The 22257-nt window shown below is 43.9% G+C and overlaps 1 protein-coding gene across 1 annotated transcript in view; it reads left to right on the top strand.

Moving 5' to 3' along the window:
- The window catches only part of ZFR (zinc finger RNA binding protein), a 1793456-nt gene that overhangs the window by 1206143 nt on the left and 565056 nt on the right, over positions 1 to 22257 (top strand). The window contains exon 19 of the mRNA XM_044085369.1: positions 4826 to 4971. Within this exon, the coding sequence (XP_043941304.1) occupies positions 4826 to 4971 (146 nt within the window). The remainder of the gene's footprint in view (positions 1 to 4825; positions 4972 to 22257) is intronic.

The raw sequence follows: 22257 nt of genomic DNA, 5'->3' as shown, positions 1-22257 counted from the left end.
CTCTCCAAAGTTCTACTAAAAGTCAAACAGGACAAACCAAAAATGATTTTGATTGCTCCAGACTGACATCACCCACAATGGTACCCACTCCACACCTTCCACCGTGGCACCTGCCTCAGACACCTTACTTACTGTCTCAGCAGAACAACCAAATTCTGCACACTTTGCTCCAAACTTTGAATCTTGCAGTGTGGCTAATCACCTAAATTCACCCTTGGCATCCCTCAGCAAACCTGTGATGGATGTCATTTTGAGGGCAAGAAGGCCTAGTACTAGAAAATCTTATGCTGATAAATGGAAAAGATTCTGTGCCTGGAATCAATCACAAGGGATAAGCACAACAGTGCCCAATATTCTTCATATTTTACAATATTTAACTGAGATGCTTCACAAGGGCCTGTCTTTTTCTTCCATAAAAATCCATGCCTCAGCCATGTCAGTTCATTACAACACAGTACCTCCCCTCTTCTCTCATCCTCTGCTAAAGCAGTCTCTCAGAGGGGCAAAAAACTTAAGACCACCCAGGAGAGCTCCAACCCCTGCCTGGGACCTCAATTTTGTACTGGAAAAACTCACTCTCCCTCCTTTTGAGCCAGCTGCTACTGCAGACTTAAAATTTCTCTCCTGGAAAACAGCTTTCCTTTTAGCAGTCACTTCAGCTAGAAGGATTTCCGTATTACAGGCACTTATGGCAGTGGAGCCTTTCATTATTTTTCATGCGGACAGGGTGTCTCTCAGGACCAGTCCATCCTTCATGCCTAAGGTGGTATCCACTGTGGCTCTTAATCAGACCATTCATTTGCCAACTTCTTTCCCAACCCACAGAACAAGGGGGAACGGATTCTGCATTCATTGGATTTACACAGGCAACTTAGATTTTACTTAAAACAGGACAAAATCTCAAAGAAAATCTGAACAACTACTGGTGGCATTTGCTGCAGGGGCAGAAGGAAAGGCCATTTCAAAGCAGACCATTTCCAAATGGATAAGCCATTGCATTTGTTTCTGCTATATGCACCATGGTAAAACTATCCCCCAGGGGATCAGATCTCCTTCCACCAGGGATGCATCTACTTCTGCAGCCTTTCTCAGAGGTGTTGCTACCAGAGACATTCTAGAAGCTGCTACCTGGAGCTCAGTTCATACGTTCACCAATCATTGCCATTTACCTTTCTTCTCTAAACAGAGCTGGCTTTGCCTCTGCTGTCCTGCAGGGCCTTATAGCTGGTCCTAATGCTGTATAAATCCATCCTCCCAACCATAGCTTTGGGAATCTACCCAAATGTAATGACTGCAACAGTGAAACATGAAGAACATAGTACAGTTGTGTACACTTACCATAAATGTAGATGTTCGAGTGTATTTACTGTTGCATTCCTGGTTACCCTTCCTCCAACCCCCCTTTTTTTTCTCTTACTATACCTCTTCTTTCCTTTACTATGCTTAAAAGCCTTTTTGGTGTATTTGCTTTTGTTTGGAGGTATATTTTGTGTTTGTAATTACTTATATATTTGGCTCCCCATTTGGGGGGCACCTGACATCTGGGGCAAGGAAAAACTGATGTAATGGCGTCACTGCATGTTTTATACCCCTGATGTCATGGAAGAAGGGACAGCAACTGAAGCAGGACCCAAGACTTTGTTAATCAGGCCGACTGAGGGCAACCTGCCAGCAGATTACCCAAATATGACTGCAACAGTGAATGCACTCGAGCAAATACATTTATGGTAAGTGTACACAACTGTACTTTCCTCCTGTTCTAGAGTCATTCTTAAATGCTTTTCAATTCACCTCTCCTACCCTTCACTCCCAGCTCCCTGCCCCCCAAAAGCCAGACAGATTTATAAAGTCCCCGATGATCTCAAGTTATTGTTCAAAAATCCTGTAATGGACTGGTCTGCAGTACCCCCCCTGATAAACTAAGTCCTTCCTGATGCCAGTGTTCTCTCCTCAAGCAAAGTTAACAGGGCTGTGGATAGATGGGATAAAAAAGTTTATACCTCCTATACTCTGGCATTCAGGGCTATTAAGTTACATATGAGAAAATGTCAGTGGTTGCTAAAAATTGTTTGGCAACAGCATTCTTGCCTCTACTTACATCCTTAAAAAAGAACTGCTATGGTGTTCAAAAACCATACTGCAGAATCCAGGTACAAATTTGTCTGGTATAAGCAGACAAAACAGTAACCAGAGACAGTTCAGAAATAGCCCGGGGTGCTCACCTAGGCCTCATGAAAGTGTAGTGCATCTGAACACAGCAACAGAGAAAACTGCATATAAACCAAAAGGAACTGTTAGCAGTTTACCTGACCATAAAAGCCTTTAACTGCAGGGACCTTGCAGAATAGGACTGACAACATCATAGTGATGTGGAACATAAACATGCAAGGGGACCATTTGTTCATTCTCAGAATAAATATTTGGATGCTGGCACAAGAACTAGAACTGACTTTTACAGTATATTGGAGTCTGGGCCAGAAAATTACCCTGGCAGATTCTTTAAGTAAGGATCTTCTAGTCCCCAGTAAATGGATGCAGAAGAGGGAGTTTTCCTCTACTTAGACTTACAATGGAGATTCCATTCAGTAGACCTGTTTGTCTCTCACCAGAACAGACAATGTCAGAAGTTCTTCTCCAGAACCAACAGACTAGGACTTGGAAAATAAATGCATTCTCATTCAAATGGACCAACCTGTTCTATATGTCTTTCCACATTTACCTTTGATCCTAAGGATCCTGATAAAAGTCAGGTCAGACAGATTCAGTGTTGGCCCCTTCTGGATGAGGTAGCACTGGTTCTCCCTCCTCTTGTCCTCCACATTTAAAGGAAATTCCACACTCTCCCACAGGAAATAGACCTCAGCCAGACCAGGAGATCAGTATTTCATCTGCAGCTGGCCAGAGTCAATTTAACAGCCTGGAGGATTGGGTTTTGACACCAAAAATGTCAGTTATTCCAGTAAAGTGTTATCCATTCAGAAAGAGGTAAGGGAACCTACTACCAGAAAATTATACCTAGCAAAGTGGAAGAAATATTTTCTATCTGGTGTCACAGCAGAAACACCACCCTGGCTTAGGCAGACATCTGCTCAGTCCTGGAATACCTTTCAGGCTTGTTTAACCAGGGCCTTTTCAAGTCCAGTATTAAGGTACACGCTTCTGCCATCAGCTTGCCTGCACATTTCTCCTTCTGTATGCCTGCAAAAACCCCTCATTAAATTATTTCTAGAAGGGATCATTTACTTAAGACCACCCAGGAGGAATCCGCTTCCTACATGGGATCTTAATTATATGCTAGAAAAACATCCCTTTGAGCCATCAGCTTTTGCCCCTCTAAAGATGCTCCCTTCCATCTTACTTATCATCTCACCCAGATAGGTCTCATAGCTTCAAGCCCTTATGTGCAAAGAACTTTTCACTGCCTTTCACAAGGATAGAGTAACCCTTAGAACTAATCATTCTGCATGCCTAAGGTGGTATTAGAACTTTCCACCTGCTAGTTTTCTTCCCATACCCACAGAACAAAATGGAACAAATTCTTCATTCCTTGGATGTACCAGGCAAATCAGGTACTACCTAGACAGGACTAACACCCCAGACTGAGTGGAGCAATTGTTGGTGCCTTTCATAGTGGGTGAAGAGGACAGACCTGTCTCCAAACAAACCATATCTAAATGCATAGCCAGTTGCATTCACCATGGAAAACATTTACCTTTTCTTATCAAAGACCACTCCAACAGGCACGGGATAACTACCATTGCCTTCCTCAAATGAGTTCTTACCCAGGTTATCCTAGAAGTTGCCACTTGGAACTTTGTGTTTACCTTTACAGAGCATTACCATGTAGGCATTGCCTCCGGGGCTAGAGCAGGATTTGCAGCTGCTATCCTGCAAATCCTTATTTCCTAGGGGGCCAACAAATGCTTTCCACCCAATAAATAGTTTTGGGAGTCCCCCAAAGAGTTAGTACTGCAACACTGACTACGAAGAACATAGTACAATTGTGTCCTACTTACCATAATTGTAGATGTTTGAGAAAAGCAGTGTTGCAGTACAAACTCTCACAGTCTGATCCATTTACCTGCTGACTCTTCCTACCTGCTGGGCGGAAGAGGGAGTTGTTTCCTGCAGATAGTTCTGCTATAATCATCCCCTCTCTGCCTCTTATTTTCCTCATGCATGCTCAAAATCAGACAGTTGGGGAGGTTGTGGTGTCCTCGGACATCAGACTGCTTGTTCACTGCCTTGAAAGGCCTGAAGATGGCGCTGATGGACGCCTTGTTGTACTCTGATGTCAGACATTGATCCTCAGACATCCTTTGGCTAGGGATGATGTAAAGACCTTGGCACTTTGGCCTGTTGCAGGCTTCTGCATGGCAGAAAGAACCCACGAATAAATATTGCAACAATGATATACTCGAACATTTACAATTATTGTATGTGGAATCCAGCTATACTTTCCTTTTACAGGAGGATAGCTTGGGGTAGCTTCATTAGTGAAGTTGTTCTTAACTGTTTGTGTTAATCCCTGCATTGTGATGAATCAACTGCTGCTTTTTTTTTCCAAATGATTAAAGGATAATACCATCATTAGCTCGGAGCTGATCTTCTCCAAATAATAATTGGAAAGTTTTGAGAGATGTGGCAGTCCTATTAGTAATTATGTATTGCAAATTGAGCTTCTGTTGAAAATCTGCGAATGTATCAAGTAGCCTGTATCGAAATATTTTTAGAAGTTTTTTGTCTTGCTTTTGGAGTTCTCAGTAATTCTGCTGTAGTTCTGACCATAATTGTCTCTACTAATGATTTTGTCTTGCACGTGCAGAAAAAAGTTAACCCAGACTTACAAGTGGAAGTAAAGCCTAGTATTCGAGCAAGAAAGATTCAGGAAGAGAAGATGAGAAAGCAGATGCAGAAAGAAGAATATTGGAGAAGACGTGAAGAGGAGGAGCGCTGGAGGATGGAAATGAGGTATGTGTGCAATAATTTGTGCTTACTTGTCATATAACTTGTAGAAACACATTGCTTTTTTCTGTCCATTCCTTGGGGGTACAGAGATGCTAATCAGTACTACACTCTTATGTCCTCCCTTAATCAGTGGCATTTGTCCTGTCTGGGGATCTGCTGAGAACATAGCTGTAGTGACTGCTGCAACTTCCAGTTCCATATTTGTCAATGATTTGGGTGGAAAATCTACGACTATTGATTCAAGAAAATTAGGGCAGAAGTTCTGAATGATTTTTACTTCAGATTAGGAACCATAGAATTTTTAGTCGTGACCGTACCAGGCAGTGCCATTTAAGTCACCATCACTGATTCACATTTAGCATTAAGACAGTTCTCCAGGAGAAAGCCCTGAAGTTTTATTTTCCTGTTTTAGTTTGGAAAACTGCTGCATATTTCCACAATTTTCACATGCAGTCTCATGTTTTCAATTCTTGTTAGTATTATGCAAGTCATCCAGAAAGTTTGTACAGTGTAACTAGTTCACTTTTATTCTGGTCTTGTCTGCATGGGTTTTCCTCGAGGACTCTGGATTCCTTTCATTTCCTAATAACCTGCAGACTGATTGGTTACTTTCAGTTGTCCATGTATTGTATTTACCTTTGAAGACCAGATAATTACTGAAATGGGTCAATGAATGACCAGTTTAAGTACACATTTAGTTATTGAATAAACTGAAAAATAAAATTTAGAAATTAAAAAGGTACTTAAATATATTCTCCCTTTTTGTGCCATTTCTACTTTGTCCAGTCCTCAAATCCCTCAGTTGTTCTGTCAGGGTACCCCTGTGTGGGCCGTCCAACTCCTTGGGAAGTCAGCTGCAAAAGTAACTCATTTATAGTCCCATGGAGAGCAGAATCCCTTGAGGAACTGCTTGCGTGGGACCAGAATCTATCTACCTTAGGGAGTACTTAGGGCAGTGAAATTGGACATCATTACTAGCAACACCTCTCTGTTATCTAAGTGGAGTACCTGTGAGCACCTAATGTCCACTTGAGGTCACATAGGCATTGGGTTCCCCAAACCCTCCACCAGGGTAGGAGAGCTGTCAGTTGCATCATCCTATTTCTCCTTGTTAGTCATACCAGCAGCTCAACTGTGTTTCCAAACCTGGGTCTTGGGCAGCACAAATAGACACCCTGCCTCTGCAATATTGGACTAACTAAAAAAGCACAATTTAGACCTCATTGTTTTCTTTCTTTTTATCTATGTATCTATCTTTCTTTCTTTCTGTCTGCTTGTCTGTCTATCCTTTGTTGACCATGTTAGTCCCACTAGGCTAGTAGCCTTTTTTTAGGGGACACACAAAGTGAATCTGACATTTCCTGGCTCTTGTCCATATTTGTACAAAAAAAAAATGAAATACGTGTACACTTTTGTTAAGCAGCCACCCTGCATGAACACTATCCCCAAATTGGAATAAACTTAAAATGATTTAGATTCTAAGGAGCAGATTAATGGGTATGAAGTTGTCTCATTTATTTATTTATTTTGCATTTGTTAACCGGGTAGAGTCTGGCTGGGCAAGTAGCCCGTTTTCAGCAGTGACTGAGGTAGATAAGCTCCATAGCAATAGTACAAAATGATTACAAAAAATTTTAAAAGATTTACAAACAAGATACAAAAAGTTTAACAGTTGCCAACAATCGCAATTTACAAAAAGGGAATGTAAAACAGAAAACATTAATTTCTTAAGCCTTACTACAGACAGTAATATGAAACTCATTAGATATATAACTAAAAACCATTGTGGTATTTTCATTTGGTAGAAGTAAGATGAAGATAGCAGAATAGAAAGCATTTGATCAAAGGCATGAGAAACTAGCTAGGAGTATTACAGGAGCAAAGCCATTGTTGAGTAAGGTATACCTTTAGGAGTTTTTTTGAAACTCTGACAATCTGTGTTTTTTAAGATATTCTGGGGTAATAGGTTCCACTGATTGGCTACTTTGAAAGAGAAGCGAGAGTCACCAAAGTAATTGTGAGACTTTGTAACCTTGAGTAAAGTTTATCGGATGATCGAAGGGTCCTGGGGTTGGTATTTAGTTGCACTAGGTTGGAGAGTGCAGGACAGTTTTCAGGTTTATGGATAATGGAGTGGGCAGTGGTGAGCTGATTGAGCAATAACAGATTGGGAAGTTCAAGCCAGTGTAATATTTGAAGAGCAAGGCAATGATGGGTCCTGTTGGGTATATTAGCAGCAAATTTTGCTATTTTGTTATAGCAGGAATCAAGTAGATGTAAGTCAGATTTGTGCAGGTTAGTAAAATGTTGAGAACAGTAGAGAAGAGTAGATAGGAGGCGGGATCTGGCTGTGGCAAGTCTGGCATTTTGAGTAAGGTAAGGTAAGGTTTGGTCCTATATAGAGCACCAAGTTTGATTTGAACTTTATTAATTGTAAGTGATGTGTTTATTGAATTTTAGGTTGTTTATTGTGACACAAAGTAGATTTGTTTGATTAACTGGTTCTATTATAGTGCCATTAGTGGAGTAGATGGAGAGAGGAGGTGGTTTTGCTTTGGATGTCCTGTTAGAGAAGATCATTAATTTTGTTTTGTTTGGGTTTACGATGAGTTGAAATTTATTTAGGTAATTTTAAATATCTAGAATTGACATTTGCAGTTTATCTTGGAGTTTTTGGGGTGTGGGAGCAAAGCAAATAAGAGTAGCGTTGTCAACATATTGAATAATAGAAGACGATTTAGTGGCAGTGTTTAGACTATTTGTGAATATAATAAAAAGGAGAAGGCTAAGGATGAAACCCTGAGGAACCCCAACAGAGACTGGGAGGAGTGTGGAGAGTTTATTATCTCATTTGGTTGCCTGTTGTCGATTAGTAAGGTAGCTAAAGAACCAGTTGAGGTTGAAGGAGGCTAGAGTGTTGAGTAGTAGTTGGTGGGATACCGTATCAAAAGCTTTGGACATATCAAGCAATATAGTAGAGACTAGTTGTCCATTGTTTTTAAGGAGGTTGATGTAGTTAGTGAAACTTATGAGGGTTTTGGAGGTACTGTGTTTTGGACGGAAGCTGTGCTGTGAACTAGGTAACAGATTATTTGTAGTGAGGTCGTCTAGAAGCTGCTTATGGGATACATTTCTCTAAGATTTTGGCTAGGAGTGAGAGAATGGCAATACGATAATTAGAGAGATCATTAGATGGGCCTCCCTTGTGGAGGGGGATAATATGGGATATTTTCGATAATGTGGGGACATATTTTTCTGTGATGGAACGATTGATTAGGATAGATATGGAATAGGCGATGGAGCTTGCAGTTTCTAAGAGGTCATTAGGGAGCTGGTCAGCTGCTAGACAGGTAGGTTTTAGTTTTGATAGGAGTTTTTTTGATATGAGGTTTGTATGGCTTTAAAAGAGAAATAGTTGGATTTAGAGTTAGAGGTGTAGGCACTGTACGGGGTTGGTTAGATTTGTTGTTTAAAAGTGAGGTGATAGTAGTGATGAAGTAAGAGTTAAATTGGGAAGTTTATACATTCAGTGCTATTTGTTGTAGATGGGTTGAGGAGGTAGTTAAGGTTGTGCCAACATTTTTGTTGGTTATGTGTTTTTGCTGACTAGCTAGAAAATAAGATTTTTTTGTCAGATATTTGCTTTGTAGTTAGGTTTCTTAGTTTATAAGAGGTGAGGTTTTGAAGGTTTGAAAAGCCGTCCTGGCTATATCCCTTTGTTTAATAAGGCATTTAGCATCTTTGGTTATCCAAGGTAGGTTTTTGGCTTTGTAGCGAATTTTTTTTGTTGGACCAAGGTTATTAAGGATGTTGAGGAAAGGTATCATTAAAATATTGTATGGCTTGGTCTAGTGACCAGTTGCAGATGTTCTTCGTGTTTCACTGTTGCAGTCATCACACTTGGGTTATACTGTCAGGGGTAGCCCTCAGTCGGCCCGAATACCAGAGGCTTAGTATTTCTGCATCAGTTGCTGTGGCTTCAGGACTGACGTCAGGTTGTCAGTGGTATAAAAACAGGCAGCCAACGCCATTACATGAGTCTTTCTTGCTGAGGAGCCTGAAGCAGCAGTAGTTCGCACGAGTGCCGGTTGGCCACTACCTGAGTTTTCATTTCCGAAATTGAAGTTGAAGTCATCTAAAGTTAAGTACCCCGTTGAAGATCCCTTTTTCTTGGTCTAACCGATGTCAGAAAAAGTTAACAATTGTCTCACCTGTGGAAAGCAAATATCACACCGAGATTTTCATCCTTAACTGCATCACCTGTTTAGGCACAGACCACGACATATCTCGCTGCCAGTTTTCTGCTTGTTCTATGCCTGAACTATTCGTCATCAGGTTCTTATTGTAGCCAAATACTTTCACTCTCAATCTCCATATTCCGAAATGGCTTCGGTAAGCTATCCGACTACCGATCTTCCGAAAAAATGTAAGGCTAAAGACAGAGACAGACCGCACAGGTCCAAAACTGCTGATGACGCTTCCATTAAGCTAGTTGCCAGTTCACCGATACTCAGAGGCGCTTTCGCAGCCCCTGATGCTCGCTTTGATGGATTCTCAGGCTGCTACCGTGACCCATTCAGAGTCCGGTATGCCGCGAGACACTTTTTACTACGGAACCTGCAGATGTCTCTACCTTGGATGGGTCTGGAGTGCTGTGCAGGCACCGGCTTCTGAGGAAGTTCTTTGCACTACTGATATTCGACACAAACCGACGACTTTCGCATCTTCAGTTCTTTCTAAAAATATCGAGTTTCTAAGGCCCAGAGTACAAGCTACTCCTAAAAAAATGACTACCCAAACTCAAGCACCTGCTTTCCACAATCACAGATGTTTAAAATGGCGGAAGACCTTATCATGCTGATTAGGGGAAGCCAGCCTTCCCTTGCTGAAAGGAAGCAAGACTTGTCCCCAGCAGCGTTATCTGACCAAGAGTCCGATGACCCTGAGGTTTCTGATTATGAAGACATGCCCCTATCTGCTTATGAGGATTCAGATGCAGAGGAATCCATTCCTTCTGCCTCTCCTCCAGAGGATTTTTCTTTTGGTGAAACCCTACATACTTTGAGAGAGTATTTCTATTGGGAATGCCAGGATTACCCTCAGTCCAAAAAGAGACTCAGGGAATTTTTAGATTTACCACAGCACAGACCCTTAGCTATCCCTCCTGATGTTCATCGTGTTTCACTGTTGCAGTCATTACTCTTGGGTTATCCTGCTGGCAGGCTACCCTAGGCCTGCCTGAATTCCAAAGTCTAGGTCCGGCGTCGGTTGCTGTCGCCTCCTCCCTAACGTCAGTGTGCCAGGGGTATAAAAGATGCAGCGGACGCCATTTTCTTCAGTCTTTCTTGCTGCACGGTGCCCGAAGCAAAAGCAGTTCGCAAGTGCCGGTCGGCCAACTCCTGAGATTTTCAAATACAAATTTCAGAACCGAAGTCTTCATTAAAGCTAAGTACCCCGTTGGGGAAACTTTTTTCTTGCTCCAGACCGATGTCAGAAAAAGTTAACAATTGTATTTCTTGTGGGAAGCAAATACCTCATAAGGATTTTCACTCTTACTGTATTTCTTGCCTAGGCCCTGATCACAACGTTGCTAGTTGTCGGATTTGTGCTAGATTTAACAAATGCACTATTAAGCGTCTGTTCGATTTCACATTTCATTACTTTGGCCGAAGGTTTAATTATATAATGCCGTTGGAACAGCCGATGACCAGAGTTTACAAAAAAACGCAAGGACAAGGAAAAGGATAGGCATCCGAGGTCCAAAACCGATGACGAGGCCTCCGTTAGGCCGTTATCTGGTTCTCAGTGAGGTGCTTTCGCAGCACCTGGCGCCCGCTACCTCAGAGCCACAGGCCACTTCCGACTCCCACGTGGAGCCGACTGGGCCTCTGGATACTCAAGGTATTGGACACTCGGAAATCATTCCCTCAGATGGGTCCGGAGCCGCTGAGCAGGCATCGGCTTCTGAGGGTGTTTTCAGACCTACACAGTTATATGTTAAACCATCTTCAGCGGCAAAGACTAAAGCAGCTCTAAAGACAGAGAAACAAGTACAGCATTCTCCAACTCAGACTACCATGCCTAAAAAACAGATGCTTAAAATGGCCGAAGACCTAATTACTTTGATCAGGGGTTCCCATCCCCCTCCTGATAAGAGGCCTAGGCAAGAAACTGAATATGATTCTTCTGATCAGGTTTCTATTTCCTCTGATTCCCCTTCTGAACAGGATTATTCTTTGCCTCCCTATGAGGACTCTGATGCTGAAGAATCCATTCCTTCAGCCTCTCCTCCTGAGGATTATTCTTTTGGGGAAACCCTGCATACCATGAGGGAGCATTTCCACTGGGAGAGCCAGGATTACTCTGAATCTAAGAAAAGGCTCAGAGACTTTCTGTTACTTCCACAGCACAGACCCCTTGCTATTCCACCTGTTCTAGATATTGTAGATGATGTACAAGAACCCCGCTGCTGACCCAGAAACTATATCTCAGGGTCCCAAAGGGGTCAAAGCTTCCACTGCAAAAAACCCTGTCCCCTCTGATAGGGATTCTAGGGCACTGGACAGATGGGGGAAAAAAGTTTACACTTCTGCTACCTTGGCTGTAAGGGCTTTGAATTGTCAATTTCATATGCTTAAATATCAGCAATAATTAATGTCTCTGCTTAAACAGAAAATGTTGACAAATACTGAATGTTCAGAGAACAAGGAATTGCAGGATTTATTGCATGCAGCTGAACAAGTGGGAAAGCATACTTTGCAATATGGTTATGATTCACTGGAGGCCTCTTGCAGGGCCGCTTTTACAGGTTCTGTTGTTAGAAGGCATGCTTGGTTAAAGGAACAAAATCTGCCTGATCATGTTAAAGCAAAATTATTAGATGCCCCATTACATCATGATACTTTGTTTGGTGCTAATGCAGAGGAGGTGTTGAAGAAAATGGAGGATAAAGCGAAATCTATGCAGACAGTTAAGGATTTCTTACAGGTACAGCCACCCAGGTTTAGCAGGAACTGGCCTTCTAAAAATTGGTCCTTTCCAGTGTCAGACAAACCACAAAGAGGCAGATACAGACGTCCCAGAGGCAGATCTCAGCCCCAAGGCTCATACAGACCTAAACAATGGGGTGCTCCTACCTCCAAAAGCAGAGAAGACAAATCACAACCTTACAGGAAACCGTCCCAGTGACTTTCCTCTGCCAGATCCAAGCACTTTCCTTTTGGCAGCCCCCTTAGGGGGAAAACTAGCACTTTTTTCATCAAATTGGCAAAAGGTTACCCAAGACAAGTGGGTCTTGAACATTGGGTCCCAAGGCTACAGGTTCCATTTTCACACCCTACCAAGAGCAAAACGCATGCCAGACCTGCCACACAATCAATGGGCAGAGGCACAAAAGCAAATCTCAGCCCTCATGGACATGAGGGCCATTCAACTAGTACCACAACAAGAGCAGGGGCAAGGATTTTGTTCCAGACTTTTCCTAGCACCCAGAAAGGACAAAACCTGAAGACCAATACTGGACCTGTCTATTCTAAACACTTTTCTGGAGGGTCCAAAATTCAAGATGTTGACTCTACAACAGCTACTGCCCATGCTGGGCAAGAAGACTTGGCTGGTAACTTTGGACCTAAGAGGCATACCTGCATGTCCCATTCAGACAATCTTGCAGGATACCTCAGATTCATAGCTGGATCAATGCACTACCAATTCTCTGCACTGCCCTTTGGCTTATCTACTGCGCCCAGGGTCTTCACAAAATGCCTGGCACCAGTAATTGCATTCTGCAGACAAAGAGGAATTCAAATATACCCCTACTTGGACGACTGCCTTATTCAAGCAGAGAACAAAGACATTCTTCTACAGCACCTGGCGTTTGTAAAAAGATTACTAATTTGCCTAGGGTACACAGTAAACGAAAAGAAATCAAAACTAGTACCCTCTCAAGAGATAATATTCCTGGGTGCAAGCTTAAATACAACTGCCCAGATGGCTTGTCTCACACCAGGCAAACAAAAGCAACTGACTTGTTACTTCAAAAATTTGGCAACAAAAAAACAGTTAACTGCAAGGAAAATCCTGCAGGCCTTGGGTTTCATGGCATCCTGCATTCTACTAATTCCATATGCCAGGCTGCATATGAGGAAACTACAGTGGTATCTCAAAAGTGTTTGGACTCAGCATTGCCACAACCTGGAGACAGTAATTACCCTCATTCCCTGCCTGCAACAGGAGTTTCGATGGTGGGCAGAGGCCTGTCACCACAACAAGGGTCTGCCATTCACTTTACCCACAGCCAGACAGACACTGATAACGGATGCATCAGATTATGCCGGGGGGGGCTCATGTGGCAGGAAAATGTATTCAGGGCACATGGCCTGCAAGCCAGATGCATCTTCACATCAATCAAAAAGAGATGCTAGCTGTTCAGAATGCCCTGACAGCCTTCAAGGATCTGCTTCATCCAGGACAGCTACTGATAAAGACCGACAATACTACGGTCATGTGGTACATAAACAAGCGGGGAGGTACACATTCCTATCCCCTCTGCAGTCAAGCAATGACCTTATGGGACACAGCATTGACTTAAATTCATCTGCAAGCACAATTCCTGCCAGGAAAAACAAATACTCTGGCAGACAAACTAAGCAGAAACCTCATGGATCCCCACGAGTGGAAACTGGATCCACAAGTCTTCAGTATGATGATAAGGAAACGGAGACGCCCAGACATAGATCTATTTGCCTCCCCTCACAACTACCAATTGCAGAGATTTTGCACAAGGATTTATCACATGCAAGCATGGAAAGTGGACGCCCTATCCTTCAGCTGGAAAAATCAAACAGTATATGCCTTTTCTCTACTGCCTCTCCTTCCCAGGGTACTCCTAAAGGTCAGACAAGAGAAGCCAAAAATGATACTGATTGCACCAGACTGGCCACGCCAGCACTGGTACCCAACCCTAAAGAGCTTGCCTCAAGGTCCAGCATGGATATTGCCTCAAACTTCTCACTTGCTGACACAACAAAACAATCAGATCCTGCACAGCCAACTCAGGACCTTAAATCTGGCAGCATGACTGATACTGTAGCCATTCAGAACAATCCTCTTTCTAAAGCTGTTATGAATGTTATATTGGAGGCCAGGAGGCCTAGTACCAGAACATCTTGTGCAGAAAAATGGAAGAGATTCTGTGCTTGGAACAAGGAACAAGGCCTTGACACGTATGTACCAAATATCCCTCAGATTTTACAATCCCTAACTGAGATGCTGGACAAAGGCCTTTCTTTCTCATCAAGATTCATGCCTCTGCCATTTCAGCTCATTATAATACGGAACCACCTATCTTTTCACATCCTTTAATAAGGCAGTACCTCAGAGGGGTCAAAAACATCAGGCCTCCAAGGAGGGCACCAATTGCCACATGGGACCTCCATTATGTCTTGGAAAAACTCACTCTGCCTCCTTTTGAGCCAGCTTCAACAGCGGATATAAAATTCTTATCCTGGAAAACAGCTCTGCTCCTAGCAATTACCTCTGCAAGACGAGTCTCTGAGTTACAAGCACTGATGGCTGTGGAACCTTTTATCATTTTTCATCCAGACAGGGTTTCTCTAAGGACAAACCCAACATTTATGCCTAAGGTGGTGTCCAGTGTGGCCCTCATCCAAACCATTCACTTGCCTACCTTTTATCCAAACCCACAGAACAAGGGTGAGAAAATTCTGCATTCTTTGGACATACACAGACAGCTATGCTTCTACTTGGACAGAACTAAAGCTTTCAGGAAGACTGAGCAACTTTTGATGTCATATGCTTCAGGGTCACAAGGAAAGGCTATATCTAAACAGACTATATTTAAATGGATAGGCCATTGCATCAGTTTCTGCTATTCTCAGCATGGCAAATCAGTGCCTAAGGACATTAGGCCTCATTCTGCCAGAGCAGCAGCCACTTCAGCAGCTTTCCTCAGAGGAGTACCAACAAAAGACATCTTAGAGGCTGCAACTTGAAGTTCAGTGCACACCTTTACAAAGCACTAACACTTACCTCTTTACTCTAAATGTAGAGCAGGCTTTGCCCCTGCAGTTCTGCAGGGCCTCATAGCCTCTCCTAATCCTATTTAGTCCAGCCACCCATCCTCAGCTTTGGGATTCAACCCAAGAGTAATGACTGCAACAGTGAAACACGATGAACATAGTACAGTTGTGTACCTACCATAAATGTAGATGTTCGAGTGTATTCACTGTTGCAGTCCAGGATACCCACCCACCACCCCCCTTTTCTTTGCTGGGACTTATCTGTACTTCTCTATTCTATACAACCTATGTGATGTATTTGCTTATAGGTGAAGGGAATGTTTATTTTTGTGCATGTATGCTTTATTGGCATATTTTTCAGCCTTCCTATTTGGGGGCAGTTGACATCTGGGGCAAGAAAAACTGAAGAAAATGGTGTCGGCTGCATCTTTTATACCCCTGGCGCACTGACGTCAGGGAGGAGGTGACAGCAACCGCCAGACCTAGACTTTGGAATTCAGGCCGACTGCGGGTAGCCTGCCAGCAGGATAACCCAAGAGCAATGGCTGCAGCAGTGAATACACTCAAACAATTACATTTGTGGTAGGTACACAACTGTACTTTCTGGATGTTGTGGATGATGTCTTTATGGAATGTAGCCTAACTCCTGATACTTTGCCTCCTGCCCCCAGGAGACCTGACAGGTACTACAGAGTCCCTGACTCTCACAAATTTCTTTTCAAGAATCCTACTGCTGACCCAGAGGTCATCTCCCAAGGACCTAAGGGAATAAAAGCAACTAAAGCTAAGAATCTAATCCCCTCAGACAGGGATTTCCAAGCATTAGACAGATGGGGTAAAAAAGTATACACCTCTGCAACTCTTGCCATTAGAGCATTAAATTGTCAGTTCCACATGCTGAAGTACCAGCAACATTTTATGCAACTTATTAAGCAAAAATTATCTACCTTCACTGACTGTGCAGAAAATAAATAATTACAGGAGTTTATGTATTCTGCAAGCCAAGTCAGCAAGCATACCCTGCAATGTTGGGGTTGATGCCCTACAAGCGTCTTGCAGGGCAGCAGTCACAGGTTCTGTACTTAGAAGGCATGCCTGGCTTAGAGAACAGACCTTGCCAGACCATGTCAAATCAGAATTATTGGACGCACTTCTGAACAAAGACAATCTGTTTGGCACCAAAGCAGAAGAGGTTTTAATAAAGATGGAAGAAAAAGCCAAGTCTATGCAGACAGTCAAAGATTTTTTGCAAGTACCACCTCCAAGATTTAGTAGGCATTGCACCTCAAAACATTGGTCCTTTCCAGCCCCCTCAAGGCCACCTCAGACTAGACCTAGGGGAAACAGAACCCCCAGGCAACAGTCCCAGGGTATGCCGAGATCTAAGCAATGGAGTGCCTCCACTTCTAAAACAGGGAGTACTAAGCCACCCCCTTATGGAAAGAATTCACAATGACTTCCCAACTCCTCCCTTCACCTCTGCCCAATTGCTCGTGCCCCTAGGAGGAACACTTGCCTACCATGCAAAAAACTGGGCCTCCATCACCAACGATCGATGGGTCCTTAACATAGTATCCCAGGGGTACAAATTTTATTTCCACATGCTGCCAACCCCAAAAGGGTTCCTAGATCTTCCTCCAAACCAGTGGGCAGAGGCACAAATGCAAGTTCAGTCCCTGCTCTCCATAAGGGCAATTTTGCCTGTTCCTGCAGAACAGGTAGGCCAAGGTTTTTTTTCCAGACTTTTCATGGTACCCAGAAATAGGCACTTGGCACCCAGTCTTAGATCTATCCATTCTAAACACCTTTTTGGTGGTACCAAAATTCAAAATGCTCACCCTACAGCAGCTTCTCCCTAAAATGCCTGGTTAGCCACTGTAGAACTAAAGGAGGCCTATCTGCATATCCCAATCGGGGACTCCAGGAAATATCTACGTTTCAGGGCAGGATCTGTACATTATCAGTTGTCTGCACTTCCCTTTGGCTTATCCACAGCTCCCAGAGTTTTCACAAAATGCATGGCTCCAGACATTGCCTTTTGCAGACAAAGAAATATTCAAATTTACCCCTACTTGGACGACTGCCTGATTCAGGCAGACAGTCAAGAAAAGCTTGACTGGGGTACACTATCAATGAAAAGAAATCCAAACTAGTCCCCAGTCAAAAAATTGTATTCCTGGGAGCAAGCTTGGACACAGCATCCCAAATGGCATTCCTTACTCCAGAAAAACAAGCCTATCTGACAGGCTACTTCTCTCAAGTGGCCACCAGAACCAAGTTATCCGCAGGGAAAATCCTGCAAGCTGTAGGGTTCATGGCCTCCTGCATTCTTCTAATTCCATCCATATGCCAGACTGTATATGAGGAAACTTCAGTGGTACTTAAAAAGTATTTGGTGCCAACATTCTCAGGACCTGGAAACTATCATAACTATGATACCTTGTCTAAGAAAAGAGTTCCTTTGGTGGGCAGCAGCATGCAACCACAACAAGGGACTTCCCTTTATACAACCCCACGCCACCCAGACCCTAATCACAGACTATGCCTGGGTGCACATCTGGAAGGCAGGTGCATTCAGGGCCACTGCAGCCCAAATCAAATTCATCTGCACATCAACCAGAAAGAGATGCTAGCTATTCAACATGCTCAAACAGGTTTCAGATCCCTGCTCCCTCCGGGACATCATCTAATCAAAACCAACAACACCACAATGATGTGGTACATCAACAAGCAGGGGGGAACCCACTCTTACCCACTCTGCAGGCTAGCCATGACCCTTTGGAACAGGGCTTCAGCCATGCATATTCACCTGCAAGCCGAATTCCTGCCAGGCAACCATAACTCTCTGGCAGACAACTTGAGCAGAAATCTCCTAGACCCACACGAGTGGCAATTAAACCACACCTTCAGCCTTGTGACTCAGAAATGGGGTACCCTGAAGGTGGACCTATTTGCCTCCCCCTACAACCACCAGCTCAGCAAAGCCTGGAAAGTGGATGCCCTGTCCTTCCACTGAGAAACCTCTCAATCTATGCACCCCCCCCCCTTCTTCGTACCAGAGTACTACTCAAAGTAAGGGAGGAGAGACCACAAACAATCCTGATTGCCCCAGACTGGCCACGCCAGTAGTGGTACCCACTACTGCACAGTCTGTCTCAGTTGCCTCCATAGCACCTACCTCAGATTCCAACTCTCCTGACACAGCAGAAGGGAGAGTTCTTGCATCCACAATTACACACCCTGAACCTGGCAGCCTGGCTTATTCCTTGACTTCTCCTCCAGTGGCCAGCCTAAGCAAGCAGGTCCTAGATGTTATACATGAAGCCAGACGACCCAGGATTAAAACATCCAATGCTGACAAGTGGAAAAGGTATTGTTCCTGGATCCAGACTAAAGGAGCTGAACAAGCACAGGCATCTTTACCTCTCATCCTGGATTACCTAGCAGACCACAGAGGCCTTTCCTTCTCTTCCATTAAAATCCATGCCTCTGCCATCTCTGCACATTACAGCACTGAGCCACCTCTCTTCTCACACCCTCTCATCAAGCAGTTCCTGAGAGGGGCTTACAACTTAAGGCCACCAAAAAGAGCCCTTACCCCTGCTTGGGACCTTAACTTTGTGTTGGAAAAGCTCACCCCCCCCCCCTTGAGCCTGCAGATTCAGCAGAGTTAAAATTCCTCTCTTGGAAAACAGCTTTGATTTTGGCCATCACTTCAGCTAGAAGAGTGTCTGAGCTACAAGCACTTATGGCTGTGGAACCTTTCATCATTTTCAATGCTGTGACAGGGTCTCCCTCAGGACTAACCCAACTTTCATGCCTAAAGTGGTGTCCAGTGTGGCTCTCAACCAATCTATTCATTTGCCCACCTTTTTCCTTAAACTTCAAAATAAGGGGGAAAGGATCCTGCACTCTTTAGATGTGCACAGACAGCTCAGATTCTACCTGGATAGGACTAAGCCCTTTAGGAAATCTGACCAGTTGCTAGTCAACTTTGCACCAGGGACAGAGGGCAAGGCCGTATCAAAACAAACCATCCCCAAATGGATAGCACACTGTATCCATTTCTGTTACAAATACCATGGAAAACCACCCCCCACAGGGGGTCAGAACACACTCCAGTATGGCAACTTCAAACTCTACAGCCTTTCTCACAGGAGTCCCTACCAGGGACATTCTGGAAGCTGCAACATGGAGATGTTCATCGTGTTTCACTGTTGCAGTCCTAACCAATGGGTTATTCGGCTCCCGGTAGTCCTCGATTGGCCAGAATACCAAAGGTAAATAAAAATGACGGCTGTTGTCGGTTGTAAAGGACGCCAGGGCGTCCGATACAAAAGAAGGCAGCTGGCGTCACTTCCTCATTCTTCCTTGCCATGGAGCCCGAAGCAGAAGCATTTCTTGCACGAGTGCCGGTCGGCTATTTACCTTTTTTGTTTCCGACTACAAAGTTGAAGTCAACTACAGCTAAGTACCCCATTGGGGATATTCTTTTCTTGCCGTAATGAATGTCAGAAAAGGTTAATAATTGTCTTACCTGTGGAAAGCAGATTCCCCATAGAGATTTTCATTCCTATTGCATTATTTGTTTAGGCCTTGACCACGACGTTCCTAATTGTGAGCTCTGTGCTTCCTTTAATCTACGTACTATTCGTCGTCGGGCTAAGCTTTTAGCTAAACATTTTGGAGTTGGGCCTAAGTTTCAGTATGGCGTCCGCTGGTCTTCAGGCTATATCCCCAAGAAACGTAAGGATAAGGACCACGACAGGCTTCCGAAGGTCAAGTCCTCGGATGATGTTAATTTGGTCAGTCATGTGGTAGCCAGTGAGCCCACCTTTGCAGCCCCTGCAGCTTGCAAATTTTCAACAGCAGGCCTCGGTCGAGACCATTTCAGAGGCCCTCAGGCTTCCATTTTGCCTTCTGAGCTTCCACCTGTTGCCTCTTCAGCTGGATATGGTGCCGCTAAGCTGACTCTGGTGTCCGAGATCTCTAGTCTTCGTTCTGACAGCAAGCTCATACCGTCGACTTAGACTGCAACTTCGGCGGTTGCCAGGCCTCCCGAGTCCTTCAGACTTGCCTGTAAATCTTCCAGTCGTAAACCTGTGAAGAAACAGGCTCCAGTTTCCTCGTTCCCCTCATTCTCTAACCTTTTGACTCTTATTAGGGCTTCACAACCTTTTTTCAAAGAGAGGTAGGGATGTCTCTCCTGAAGCTTTGTCTTATTCAGGTTCTGATACTTCTAGCATTTCTGTTGAAGTTGTTTCTCAGGCTTTCTCTCCTTTTGAGGATTCAGACGCAGAGGAGTCCATCCCTTCTGCTTCTCCTCCAGAAGGTTTCTCTTTTGATGGTACTTTAAATACTCACAGGGAGCATTTTAAATGGGAAAGTCAGGATTATCCCCTTTCTAAGAAAAGGATTAGGGAGTTTTTGGATTTGCCTCAGCATAAGCCTTTGGCTATTCCACCTGTGTTGGAAGTGGTTGATGTTTTTCTGGAAAATTCCTTGACTCCAAATTCGGTTCCTCCTGCTCCCAGGAAACCTGACAGGTACTGTAGAGTCCCTGATTCTCATTTGTTTCTTTTCAGGAATTCGTTGGCTGATCCAGAGGTTATTTCTCAAGGCCCTAAAGGAGTTAAGGCCACTGTTACTAAAAATCATGTTCCTTCTGACAGGGAATCTAGGAACCTAGATAGGTGGGGTAAAAAGATTTATACCTCTGCCACTCTTGCTATTAGATCTACTAATTGTTTTTTTCATATGCTGAAATACCAGCAGCACACCTTGGAAGCTATTAAGTCTAGGATAACAAGTGTGCCTCTGTTGGCAGAGAGTAAGGATATGCAGTATTTGCTGAATTCTGCCAGTCTTGTCAGTAAACATTCTTTACATTGTGGTTTTGACATTCTAGAAGCCTCCTGCAGGGCTACAGCTACTGGCTCTGTTATTAGAAGGCATGCTTGGCTCAGGGAGCAGTCCCTACCAGAGCCTGTCAAGGCTAAGCTTTTGGATGTACCTTTGCATATGGACAGTCTTTTTGGCAACAAAGCAGAGGAAGTGATCAAGAAGATGGAAAACAAGGCCAAGTCTATGCAGACAGTTAGACTTTCTGCAAGTTCAGCCTCCTCACTTTTAGCAGGAATTACCCTTATGAGAGTTGGCCATTCACTGGTACTAGCAGACAGGACCGTTCTAGAACTAGAGGTTACAAATCATCTTCTAGGGAACAGGTGGCTACCCCTCAAAGGTCTAAGCGTTGGCAGGCTTCTTCTTCCAAGGTGGGAAGATGCTCTTCGTGTGTCACTGTTGCAGTCATCACATTTGGGTTATCTGCTTGCAGTAGCCCTCAGTCGGCCTGATTATCAAAGTCTTGGGTCCTGCGTTGGTTGCTCTCTCATCTTCCGTGATGTCAGGTAGTCAGGGGTATAAAGCATGCAGCCAACGCCATTACATCAGTCTTTCTTGTCATGCGGTGCCTGAAAGAGAAGCAGTTCGCAAGTGCCGGTTAGCCGACTCCTGAAATTTTCGTTTTCGAGTTTCAAAACCGAAGTCTTCAACTAAAGCTAAGTACCCTGTTGGGAAAACTTTTCTTGCTCTGAACCGATGTCAGTAAAAGTCAATAACTGTATTTCTTGTGGAAAGCAAATACCTCACAAAGATTTTCATTTGTACTGTATTCCTTGCCAAGGCCCTGACCACGATGTACCTCGCTGTCGGTTTTGTGCCTTATTTAAGCAACGAACTATTCGTCGTTGGTATATTTACGCTTCTAAATAATTTGGTACTCTGTTCAATTATCCAGATATGTCTTCAGTAAACCATCCGACTACCGACATTCCGAAAAAATGCAAAGATAAAGACAGAGACAGGCCGCCTAGGTCCAAAGCTGCCGACAACACTTCTCCTAAGCCAGTTCGCCGGTACTCAGTGCGGTGCTTTCGCAGCCCATGATACCGGCTACTTCAAATTCGCAGACCTCTACTGAGACCCATTCGGAGTCCGGTATGCTGCGAGATGCTTCAACTGTGGAACCTGCGGATATCTCTACTTTGGATGGGTCCAGAGCTGCTGTGCAGGCAACAGCTTCTGAGGGTGTATTTAGGCCTATTGACTTGCATATTAAACCGACGCCATCTTCTTCTTCAAGGCCTAAAACTCGAGCTATGCCTAGAAAACCAACGGCCAGACCACATGGTCAGACCTCTATGCCTAAAAAACAAATGATAAGAATGGCTGAAGACTTTATTACTTTAAT

The sequence above is a fragment of the Protopterus annectens genome, chromosome 1.part1, assembly GCF_019279795.1.
Source record: "Protopterus annectens isolate FY-2018-M chromosome 1.part1, PAN1.0, whole genome shotgun sequence".
Taxonomy (NCBI): domain Eukaryota; kingdom Metazoa; phylum Chordata; order Ceratodontiformes; family Protopteridae; genus Protopterus; species Protopterus annectens.
The sequence above is the reverse complement of the archived record's forward strand: the minus strand, read 5'-3'. Positions and strand labels throughout refer to the sequence as shown.